This window comes from Netta rufina (assembly GCF_964035555.1).
Source record: "Netta rufina genome assembly, chromosome: 14".
NCBI lineage: Eukaryota > Metazoa > Chordata > Aves > Anseriformes > Anatidae > Netta > Netta rufina.
In genome coordinates this window covers 9873948-9886445 of record NC_140137.1, presented here as the reverse complement: position 1 = coordinate 9886445, position 12498 = coordinate 9873948, and the positions used below count along the sequence as shown (strand labels likewise).

The 12498-nt window shown below is 37.2% G+C and overlaps 1 protein-coding gene across 13 annotated transcripts in view; it reads right to left on the bottom strand.

Annotated features, from left to right (window-relative positions):
• Positions 1-12498, bottom strand: part of LOC311214640 (ankyrin repeat and KH domain-containing protein 1-like) — a gene marked incomplete at its 3' end in the record, with an annotated part of 112685 nt that overhangs the window by 34608 nt on the left and 65579 nt on the right. For 7 of the 13 annotated variants that reach the window (XM_084295326.1, XM_084295332.1, XM_084295333.1 and 4 more), the window contains 2 exons: positions 3195-3938; positions 1919-1966 (listed from right to left, as the gene is read on the bottom strand). The exons of 1 other annotated variant lie outside the window; for it this stretch is intronic. In XM_084295326.1, the coding sequence (XP_084151452.1) occupies positions 1919-1966; positions 3195-3938 (792 nt within the window). The remainder of the gene's footprint in view (positions 1-1918; positions 1967-3194; positions 3939-12498) is intronic. 5 more of the 13 variants (XM_084295329.1, XM_084295330.1, XM_084295335.1 and 2 more) reach the window with 1 other exon arrangement.

The following is a 12498-nucleotide window of genomic DNA, read 5'->3' as shown; positions in this document are numbered from 1 at the left end:
TCAGCATATCTGAATTTCCATTATAACCAAACATGAAGAGACAAGAAGAGTTGCTTTGTTTTTAGGTTTTACCTGACTTCCCACACATTGCTCAGTTCTGCATAGCTCAGGTGCAGGTTGATCAGCTTTATGAATGAGGAGACTCAGGTAAAAACACCTCCCAGCAATTACCTGTTACTTTTCAATACCTTGTACCTTACCATCACTCATCTCAGCCCTTAGTAGCTATTCTATTAGCTGACAAGAGAAATACTCTGTGTAGGTTGTCAAACAGAGTTACTTAGCAAAAGGAAGATTTGGGGTTTTGTAGAAATCTATGTCCTCCCTATAAACAAATAGCCAACCTGAAGCTTTGAGAAATTTGCCTTTATATTACCACTGATAAGAGCAAAAATATGTCATTTCAGTGCAGAGGGCACAAAAAGCTGATTTGAACTTTCTGTTCTTCTAAAGTAGACTTGATACAAACTGAATACTCAACAGGAATAAAAATGTTCACACCTCTTCTAAATCAAGTGTCACTCACCACCTTTAACGTAGTTCCACCAGTGGCACTGTAATCAAGGGAGGTATCTCACAGGCACACTAAATCCTCAGTCAGAGGGAGAGCAGGAGTCTTCTCATGGAGACAGACTTCCCAGACACCAGACACCCACCCCTTTAACAATTTAACCAGCATCTATAGTATGCACACAGTTTTCATCATGTTTTCTGCTCAAAATTGCTTTACAAAATTAACGACTAATCAACAAATTTGTGGAAAATGATCAGGTTTGTTTTAAATACAGATCAAAGAATTACATGTAAGATAAGGTAGATTTACATTGTTTTTAAATAAACACACGCTTGAGTTTAGGAGGACTATGATTTACACATAGTTTTTGCTCATTTGAAAAAAAAAATCCATACTGTGTAAAACAATCTAAATATCTCCTGACGTTTTGTTTTTAAAACAAATTTATGAATTTACGTAAAGCAACATCAGTATTTTTTTGCAGGAGCATCTGGAATTAGGATAGTTAAGGTTTCCTTGATGTGCATCTGTAAGCACACTGCATCTAATCATTTTTAGAAGTGTGCTCTATCTGCACATAGTTTTTGAAATGAGATTTACTTCGCAAAAGCAGTAAACAGATCTGAAAATGAAACAACAGGAACTAGCACATCCACTGTTAAAGGTCCTTGAGTCAAACTATTTCTATTCAAAGTTGTGTGTTGTTTTTGTTTGTTTTTTTAAGATAAAAATTTATTTTCCTGATCAATATTTCCCCCTCCCCCCCAACTCCCCGAGCATACAGTGAAGTATATTTCATTTTCTTATGCTATCTGGAAATGAAAAAACAAGGTAGATTTTGTCACAGGGCACAATGCCAATATCATTGACAAGTCACTTAGAAGTATTTTGGTAGTAATACATCTGAAACAAAATTAGTGGAGCTGACTCAGATGACTGTTAGAAGTTTTTGGTCTGTGTGCACCGAGGATTTTGAATATAATGCACAGCTGCTAACCTTTAAGAGTTGTACACCACATGGTTTTGTGCCAGATGGTCAACTCTGCACAGTAACTATTGCAAACATGAAGTTGTTGTTGGTTGCTTTGCATTATACATCCAAAATTTCCTCCTTGCACACCGCAGTTTCAAATCTTGAGTAACGCTTTGAGAACAATCCAATTGCATTTTTGCTTTCAAGTTAGCTGAGTATATTGCACAACGCCTGATACTTAAAAAAACACAAGAAGATTTCATTGAATTAAAACTACATAGCTGAAGGCAGCTGATACAAAACACCACAGCTATTTGATCTACTGTGGTTTCCAGGCAAGGCTGCAAAGTTGTAGTTAGCCTTGACATGCATGAGCTCAATTGTGGCAATTACCATTCTGAAAGTTCACAGAAACTGCTAGCAAGTCTTACCACACATTTCTAAAACCTTGAAATGAACTTCAGAGGAGAAGGCAGTGACTATGAAAAGGAAAAATAAAAAAGACAGGAAAATAAGGGCTTACGGGTAGACAAGGTGCAAAGAAAAGCTGAAAAACACTGAATTAAAAAAAAAAAAAAATGACCAATCAACATTGGCTATGCCCTGCATATATGTAGAACTAAAAAATGGTAAATTTAGATTAGATATTAGGAAGAAATTCTTCACTCAGAGGGTGGGGTGGCACTGGCATAGGCTGCCCTGAGAAGCTGTGGATGCCCCATCCCTGTGAGCATTTAAGGTTGGATGGGGCTTTGAGAAACTTGGTCTGGTGGGAGTTGGGACAGGGTGGGGGTGGAATTAAGAAACTTGGTCTGGTGGAATCGCACAACAGGGTGGGGGTGGAATTAAGATGATCCTTAAGGCCCCCTCTTCCAATCCAAACTTTTCTGTGATTCTGTACCTCCAGCAGTAAACGCAAATCCTAGTAAAATGTATGAAATGAAGTCAACGAAAACGATACCTATTTGCTCCACACCAGGACTCACAAAACGCACAGGGCGGGACCTTCAATTCTGCTCCATGTAGTTATTAACAAATGGAAGAGTGCTTTTGTTTTTTTTTCTTTTCATCCAGATAACAGGACTGTTTTTTTTGCCATGTTACATCTAACAAGCTATATTCTCGTGTAATGATCCCAGTTTAAAATGTACTCCGAAAACACAAGCCATTACAGAACTCAATGGCTGTGCACGGATTCCAGATTGCGTTCAAACTGTAGCAACATTTCCAGCAGAATGGAGAGGGATACATTTGTCAATACAAGTGACAATCGTTTGTATTTTTCTGGAGATGACTAGTACACTAAATATATCCTCTATGGTATAAGCCTATATGGAAAATTCTACAGAAGACAAAAAAAAGCTGTCACATTCTCAGATCTCCTAGTGGGCACTACAAATAACTCATGATTAGGCTTTTTGAAGTAGCTTTAAAGTAGCACAGAAAAAAAAAAAAAGGCCAAAAGGTCTAAAAAAAATAAACAAACAGGGCACCAGTACAGGATGTTTGGAAAAAGACTTTTTTTTTTTTTTTAAAGTCTCACATTAGAATCGGAAGTCAATGTTAAAATTAATAGATTAATCAGGAACTTTATGCATGAGCAAGTATTCCCAAACTGGAAAAGCCCAAGATATTTTTGGAGGGAAGGAGAGAAAGGGAAACTGAGCACACAAATTAATGCAAAAAGAGGTATATTTCTTAACCCACCTGCTATTAGGTCATCAAGAGTGTCGGTAAGCGTCTGTGCTGGAGTGGCAACCATTAATCCGTCTGGTTCTTGAACTAACAGTCCCTGCCCAGCAATTTGCTGCTGCTGTCCTATATTCTGCTGATTACCTATTGCTTTCTGAAGTTCAAGAGACTCTGTCCCATTATAGCCTAAATTACCAGAAAAATTACATTGCAGTGCTGGCAAAGGCTGGATAGGGACAAAATCTATTTGTTCAGCAGGTGGTGGTGACTGTTGTTGCTCATCATCTTTTGACAAAATTGTGTCAACCTGAGGTAACCCTGAAAAGTTATCCTCTGGCAGACCCTTATCAGCTTCCACTTCTGGGAAGACCCCTGTAAGTGGGCACTGCTGCTGCAGGGGAAGTGGTGTGTCTGTCTGACCTTTGGTCTCCAAATATTCTTTGGTAAACTGCTGTTGTGTTTTCATCTGCAACTGCCTTTCCACCTTCTGTAGCTCCTTCAATATTTTCTTCTTCTTCTGTACTTGTTCTTCTCTGTTCTTTTTAAGTTCTTCAATCTTATCTTTATTTAAAGGTTCACCTTGAATTAATTCCAATGATTTAAGTTGTGCTTTTTCAATAGCACTAATTCTCTGTCCAAGTTCATTCAGCTTGCCTTCAGTCTCTTCTACTATGCATTCCAAAGGCTGGTATGGGTGAAAAGGTGGCAGTAGGTCCTTATCTGCTACCTGCAGGGAACTTGACTTCTGCTTGGATGCACCTAAGCACATGAAAAATGTTTGAAAAAATGCCATGCTGAAGATACCCCATACCTCCCCTCTCACCCACCAAAAAAATAAAAATAAAAAATAAAAATAAATAAATAAAAGTCTTTACAACTAACACTGCACATCTGTCAAATCATAAAAAGGTAAACCCTACACTCCACGTTAAAACAGAAAGGACAAAGCAAATGCTGGAATTTTAAATATTGATCCTAATACACCCTTGAACAGCACTATTTTAATCTTAAAGAATAAGGAACCTTTATGATTTCTGATACCCACAACAATGCATCTTGGAAGGGAAATCAGCAAGAGCAAGGCAATTTAAATAATTTACTAAGTTCTCAAAGTCGCTTGGGTGTGCAGAGCAAATTAAACTATTTTCTAGAAGCTAATTCCAACAGCGAGGTTGCAAGCAAAAGTTCTCCATATTTGAGAGAAAACTAACTACAGTGAGATCAGTATTTTGTGGATCACTATATATGGTTTATCCAAGTGCTATAGCATCCTACCTTTACATTACAAAAGAATCCTGCCAGTGCAAGCTCAATATATACAAATATATATTTTCAAGCTTTGGCACCCCTTTACCAGTTCTGAGAGAAAATTAACATCTTGCTTGCCTCCCTCTCTCTGGTAACAAATTAGCCATTCTGCTCACTATGAAGACTTGAAAATCTTCGATCCAGCACGACACACTATGCCTGAGCACAGCTTCTGTGAAAACTCCCAACGCACTGCCTTCAAGCAGCACAGTCCTGAAAGCCATGTGCGAAAGCTTCAGCCAGTTCTTGCTAATATAAATCTATGAAGTGCTTAAATTGTAATTAGTACTTCACTTTAAGAAATTCTAATGACAAATGTAAAAGGTTTTAGCTTGATCAAATGTTCTAGCTTGATTACTTTTCTGCAGTAAAACTCATTTACCATATCTAAGCAGCAATATATGTAGCTTTAAAGAAACAGAACTTGAACACTTACAGAGCACTCACATCTCAGCATTAAAAAGGGAACTGAAATTATGCAATTTCATCTATGGATTAATAAAGCTACCTGAACATAACACAATTAAGTGAAAGTTTGGATGCTAGAACTAAATTCTATATAAGCCACTAGCTCTGGAAGGTTTAAGTTCCCCAAAACACTAATTTATTTCTCTCTGGGTCTTCCTTCACCAAAATACTAATTTACAAGTGATTTCATTTCACACCGCAGTCCAAACGGGCGACACACACACTGCACTTCCAGATTGTTATTTTTGTTAAGGTACTAATTCAAGAAGCAAACAAGCGTGAGAATTTTCTCTCAAAAAAATAAAAAAAAGAGTAAGAGTTGAACCAACTCTATGCTGGATACTTTCCCCGAAAAGATTCCCAGGACTGAAAACAAAACCTAACTAAATTTAAAGGGAACAACAAAAATCTTAATAGCCCCAGGAAATTTACCACCATACCCACAAGCTGTAAAACCGTAGCTACATCAAGACAGACACCCTTAACCAAGCTTCTTCTCTAGCTTAGCTACTTTATATCCCTGCCATACACTGAAAGATCAGTACTTCCAGCTGAACTCCTACTCAAAACATTTCTGCTGTTCTGTCCCTAATTACCAAGATGATTTCTGTGAAAAGAATAGGGAACTTGATTAAAGTTTAGTAATGACTTCCTTTGTACTGGCTGGTATACTACTGGATGCTTAGCTCAAGGCTGTTATAAGCTGTTGGCTAATTGACTTCATAGCATATCTGAAGTCTACAGTTACCCTTTCATTTTAAAAACTGTGAATTAATTCATACAGTTAAAATATAATTTAAGTTTTGGAGACCACGATTGAAAATGTATTTATTCACCAAAAATCTGAAAAATGTTTTTCTACATCTTTGTTAGAAATCAGTTAAAAAAAAGTCAGTTGGTGCTTTGAAACTAGGCTGCTCTTTTTATATTTTAGTAAACATAATTTAAGATGTAGTTAAAACAGTAACACTTCATGCTGCTCTGTTTATTTTTGTTCCTACGAGTACTATACCACCTTCATCGTATCACAAAGTGTTCTCATGACTTTTGACAGTTTTGGACAGCCTCCATCACTCCATAGGAAAGAAAAATTGCAGTTCAAGAAGTCCCCAAATAATAAATTATCAATGTCCCCCCTCAACTAATTACCACCTGGGGAAAAAACAAGCCTGGTTGTCATCGGAAAAGTTCTCAGAACACAGGAGAAACTACAGAGACCAAGTAGGCTTGTACAAAGATCTGGTGTTTCTAGTCTGTACTGATTAAAGAGGACAAGGCTGGTCTCACAATGGGAATCAGATTGTCCAAACAGTGCCTCAGATTTGGATTTCGCACTGAAAATTCAGAATTTTTTTTTGAAAACAAAATGTAGAAAAATCAGTACAGCCCACAGCATGCTACAGCACGAAGTGTATGCAAATATGGACATGCTACAAATGAAGAGCTAGGCTCTGAAATTCCAAAAAAGATGCAGAGGTGTACTTCAATCACCTTCTGATTGATTAGAACAGATGCTTTATAGGCACTAAATCACTCTTTCTATGCCAGAAATTACCTGCCAGCTATAGTCTTGGGGATAATGGAAGAGGATGAGGAATAGGAAGAAAGATTTGCTAAACCTTCACATCCTAACAACCAGTTCAAAACAGAGCTGGAAAAGACACTACTGGTAGCTTAAAAATTGCAAGTGCTATGGTATATTATATAGTATATTAGAACTTGAAAGTAGGTATTTCCTGCCTTTATTCAGATCTTTTCTATATTACAATATCCTAAAGAAAAAAAGGTGCCCATTTCAGTAAATAATTGTGAACAAGACAATATAATTTCACTTTTGAAGGTAGGACTTAGAATTTCAGGCATAGGCCAGACCATAATTACTTCAACTTGTATTTTAATTTACCTTTTCAGTGGGTTGTAAATCTAGACAACCAACCTACTATGAAATTAAACCTAGCAATACCAAGCAATCCATCCAGTCTCTAAAGCAGCTGTTTTGGCCATTTATTTTGTACCAAGAAGACTAAAGACTGAGGTCCAGTGAAAGCCCAGACGTAGCTAGACCAACATCACGCTAGCAGGTAATCAGGGTTACAGGAAAGGGAATTGTTCAGTTGACAGAAAATCCAGGGTGGTTATGGGCATGCCAGGAAAGCAGTGGAGGAAGGAAACGATCCTTTCCTAATTTATTCTGTCAGTAGCAGTACCAAGATATTTACAGCACGCATTTGTTTGCAGAACCTATTTTTCTTCCCATACTTCCACAGGTTCTGCATCCTAACTTCATCAATACAGCCTCTACCATCACACCTGCAGTCACCATTTTACTTTTTGCCTCCCGCACTTCTCTCATGAACATTTTCAGCCATTTTTCACCAAACATACACTACTCAAGTACAAACTGAATACAAATTCAGTTTCCCATCATTTTCTCTGAATTCTTATCCACTTACACTTACAAGAAATATGAAGTATAAGTTCTCTACTTCAATCTACTGTACTTATCCCAGTACCCTGTAGAGAATCTCATGAGTACCTAAGTTGATTTGCAATAATCCATCCATCCAGATCAGCACGCCCCAAATACCATACCCGAACTCTTCAGCATCCAATAATATGGAGAACACCAATACCAGTTCTTTTTTAAAACTGAATTCTGGCATAAAATAACATTTAAAGGTCCTAGATGCTCTGAGCAAGACTGAAGAAACTTCAGTATTTATAGCTCTCAGCTCTCCTAAGCAATTAAAATCTTCTAATTTAAATTTGCTTTCACACATTTACTCTCTACAGGGTTGCTGCCTGTGAACAAATATGATACCATATTTCATCCCTAGTGTTTACGATTCTCTAGGAAACTGCTCTTCTAGTCCTGTCATCTAATCTATGGGGTATCTTGTTTTCCCAATAAAGTAGTAGATTTTATGTCCTTTCACAACTAACGGAGTAGCACAGGTGAAGTGCTACCTATCCCAGATGAACCTACCTCAAACAAGCTACCTTATTGACCTCTAATGACTTTGTTACTGGATGTACCGTGTAGATTTGCTAACATCCAGTAGTAGTACAGACAGGGACTTCTGTTCTGTAAGTTTCACTTTGCTTTAACTTACTTTTTACTAGATTAAATTCTGGGATTGTTGACAGCTCCTTAATTTCGAGAGCTGTTAAAAGAAAACGAGTCGATCCAAATCCAAACAGTTACATTCCAAAAGATTTTTCTGGCATACAGAAATGATTGCAAGAAAAAAAAAAAACAACTGTGAAACACATTTGTACATTTAAAGATATCCTCTCCACTGGAATCAATACCCAGTATATACACCTGTATTAATCAGCACATCATCCTGATGGCTAATATTGCCTAGGCTTCACAAAAACAAAACCAACCAACCAGCTACACAGCCAGACTTAGTTTGTTCCTCCCTTCACAAAAGGCAGGCGCTTGGAAGCATAAATCCATAGAAAAGGATTTCAGTGATGAGTGCTTTGTTACAGCTTTTTTCATCTACTGTTATTCTTGCACATCAGAGTGAAATCAGGTGATTTTTTTAAAAATTGAAGGTTAAAGTTAAGATTTGCAGTCTCCAATTAAAATTTACCAGTTTCAACAGGAATAGGATGAGCTCAATGTTGAATTTTCAAGAATATTACGTATTTAACTATAATTAATATCAGTAAGAAATTCAGCTCTAATAACACAGGGAAACAGTCAATCCACATACACAAAATATTAATTGGGCTAACTGGATAATGAAAAAATAATCTACTTTTCCCCAAAAAATTCATCTGCTACACTGTTTTACTGCATACTTAACTCTTCTTTAAGAACAGGATGGTTCATGGAGGACTGAATGTTCAGATGAACTTGTATTCCACTACATTCCTCTTGCAAGCCAGGTAGTATTTCTGTCAATCTTTAGCACTCCTGCAACTGTTTCTACAGAAAACTTGCAGGAATTTGGTGCAATGATTACATGGCTGAAATCAAACTGACATTCTACTCAACCTTAACTCAATTTCTGACATTCAGAAGTTTTGGTTGCTTTCCAGCTATAGTCATCTTCCCAAGGGTTTTTTTTTATCCAGGGGCTTGATGGAATCTAACTGGAAAATTGCTAGGATGTGACTAAATTAGTAGGTGGCAGGCAGGCAACAGAAGCTTTCAAAGATTGGAATTTCACAAAACATCGTGAAAATAATTTCAATATACATGTGATCATGTGGATCTACGCCTGTCTCATTTAAATCATCTGCCTGCAACTAAAGAGTCACATAGAAGAATGAGTATGTAAAGTTTACTGAGAAAGCATTAGTTAAGTTAGTTAGGCATAGACTGCTCTCTTGAGATTAAAAAAATACTGTCTAGAATTATCCTTTGTAGGCATATTATGCTTTGGGATCTTTCAATTAAGTCACACAACTCACCTTTATCAGTACATAACTCAGTATTTAGGCAAAGTAGTAAGATATTTGACTAAAACCCATATATTTAGTTCGTAGCGAAGTGAAAGCTTTTGTTTTAATTTCTCCAAGCTATTAGACTGTTAGTAAGACTTAGTATGATGATACAGAGAAAACAGTATGTTAAAGGTCTCACTTAAAAAGCTTAAAAATCCCCCAAACCCATTTAACTTTAAGGGAGTTGTAGTTTCCTTCCCCTGGGGTCAAAGGCAGATGTGAACAGCAGTTGGGAAAAGCAAGTCTGTAAGTTCTGTTGAGGTCTTAATACATAACCAAGCTCTCCAAATAAGAAACACTGCAAGTTACTGTCAACTTAAAAATAGTGAAGACGTGGAATGTTGAAATTTTAAGCACTCAATTAAGGCCAATTAATTAATTTGTAACCGAGATTTCAAATTAGTTATGAAATAAAATAAATTTTGAAAAAAAAAAGTAGAGTACCTGATATCTCCATGTTGAAAAAACAGACTTAAATCTACATGTTTAAAAAAGCCTTACATCAGTTCAAATATTTTGACTAAGAAAACAGTACTACTGCTTCCCACGAACTCCCCAAGCGTCCCCTTGTTTCACTGGTGTGATTATTTTCAATAATGTTCTAAAAGCTTGCTGTGAAAGACTAAGCCAGTGCAGAATCATACACACATGCTGGGAGCTTTGGATCCCACTATTAAACATTAGATTGAGTTTACAAGATATACAATATTACACAGATTAGTTTCTTGAAGAAACGTGATAGCTTTCTTTTCAACCATTTCACGTATTGGAAATGGTCCACGTTTGAGGTGTAAAAGAGAACTGTCTTTAAAGTGCACCTGAAGTTACAAAAGCAGCCTGATGGTATTCACAACTTACATTCAGTGGAATTGACAGTTCACATAGCCCATGTGAAGTCAAAACATCACGTTTCTTAGCATCACTGCTTATTTCCAGGGGAGTGAGCCTGAAGAGCAACCTTTCTGAACTGGCAAAGAATTAAGCCAGTTAGGTTCAGACAGTGTGAGGAGAAATGCTTTACAAAAGGGTTCTTTATTAAGTCTTGCACTTGGAGTCACTGTGCCTTGCAAGAAGTCTATCCTTCCAGTGCCAGTGCTTTACAGCAAGAGAGAGATTTATTCACCCTGGCTGGAGAGCTGGCTGGTGCTAGGAGCAGCTTCCATGCCAGCTGGGCTGAGAGCACAGAGCTGCCCCAGCAGACTCCAGGGAGCCAGATGCAGGGACACTTGAAGCTGCACATCTGCCACGGTGCTTCAGTACCCACTGAGGACAACTAGCAGCAGAAGATACCTGCTCATCCTCCAGCTGCAGAAATACTGCAACTCGTTTCCCCAGCTGAAAGACCATCCTTGTTCAGCTGCATCAGAATTCCTGCTGAGCAATTCCGACTGCATCCAAGTGAGGGAAGCAACAAATATAGAACAACAAGGATGCAATCTTCTGCCTTTTCACACAAAAGCACAGAACTACACTGATTTCACTTTTACATGGACAAGCTAGACACAGGTTAGAAGTATACTAAAAACAAACATGAGTTAAATTACAAGTCAAATTCTTTCCACTCCCATGAACTAATTCTGCTACTTCTTTCATTTGTTTTTTCTTCATCTCTTTATGAGGTTATGACTTCTGCATAGTGCCTCTGTCTCTGTATATCCACTGTCAGCTCTGAAGTTTTTTTTTCAGTTGCCAAAATCAAAATTAGATAATTTGCCAAAACATTTATTCCATGGCAATGATCCTATAAGCCTTCTCACTATAGTAAAAATAATTTCATTCAAAAACAAACCATAAATTCCTCAGAAGTTTCACAGCATATTTGGCTTATAACAACACACAAGCGCATTCTAGTTATATGCTCAACTTGTAAAGAACTCTTTAGGAAATGAGTTGTTACTACTGCATTTGTTGCAAAAGTAATACAGACCCCTAACACAGACTGAGATTAGGTAAAAAAGGCTAGGTGTTCCTCTCCTTCCTCCAAGTAGTCAAGAATTTATGCAAAAAGACTTAGGAGCTTATTTCTAACTCTGCAGGTAAGAAATTTCTTAATAAAATAAAATCATTACATAAGAACTTGAGACTGTTCTGTCTGACCCATCCCCAACCCTGTCTCCCCCTCCCCCCCAATGTGTCTTTCTTCATTTACACCCTCTTTCACTCCTCACTTCCCAAGTCTAACAACGAAGTCTGCTATATTAAAGCCACGTGCATGTCAGAAGTTAGAGACTGTGTTCTCTGCTGAATTTTGGTTCTTATCACAGTTACAGTAAGAGTGGTATCTTTATAATGACCACACAGTTTTTGACACAAATAATGTTTTTTCCCCTAAGCATTTTAGATATACCAGAACTTTACACACAGTTTTCAGTAATGTTTCATTAACCCAATGACATTTCAGATGGCTACTTTTCAGACGTAACACATCACAGATTAGTTTTGCTGACACACATGAAGCATATTGTGAAACATCAAGAACCCTCAGTACCAGTTTCAGCAACGCAGTATTGCTAAAAACATGCCTGAAATATGAGCTGAAATTTCCTGTAAGTTTTCTTTTTTTTAAAGGGATCTATTTCTTAAACTATATCAACTTTCTGCATCTCATAATTTGATTAAATATCTGACTTTAAACTTATAACTTTAGTCTTTTGATACACAATCAACTGCTCTCATTAATTCCCATGCATCACAAACTGCATTTCCAGAACCCTAGCCTACTCATCGGTACCAGAAGTTATTTAAGGGCAGGCATGTTATGCTAGCAGATAATTTTCACTGCGTTATCTAGACCAGAAGTTGCATGTTCTTTTCATTTTTTTGGTACTAATTCTTATGTCATATGAAGTAGCAGATGTTGCACATCCTACAGAAATTATACAGCAACTGTACTTTAGAAGTTACATGGCATACATAGGGAGAATCAAGTTCACACACTTAAAAACCACTAGGTACACAATATTTTTCTTAATTCGTTTGTGCCCCTGGCATTTTTATTTTTTTTTTTAGTTTGTTTTAGCATTGAACACTTCAAGAATAAACAAATGAAATGAAGCTATCTGACAGAGGTTTGTATACCATG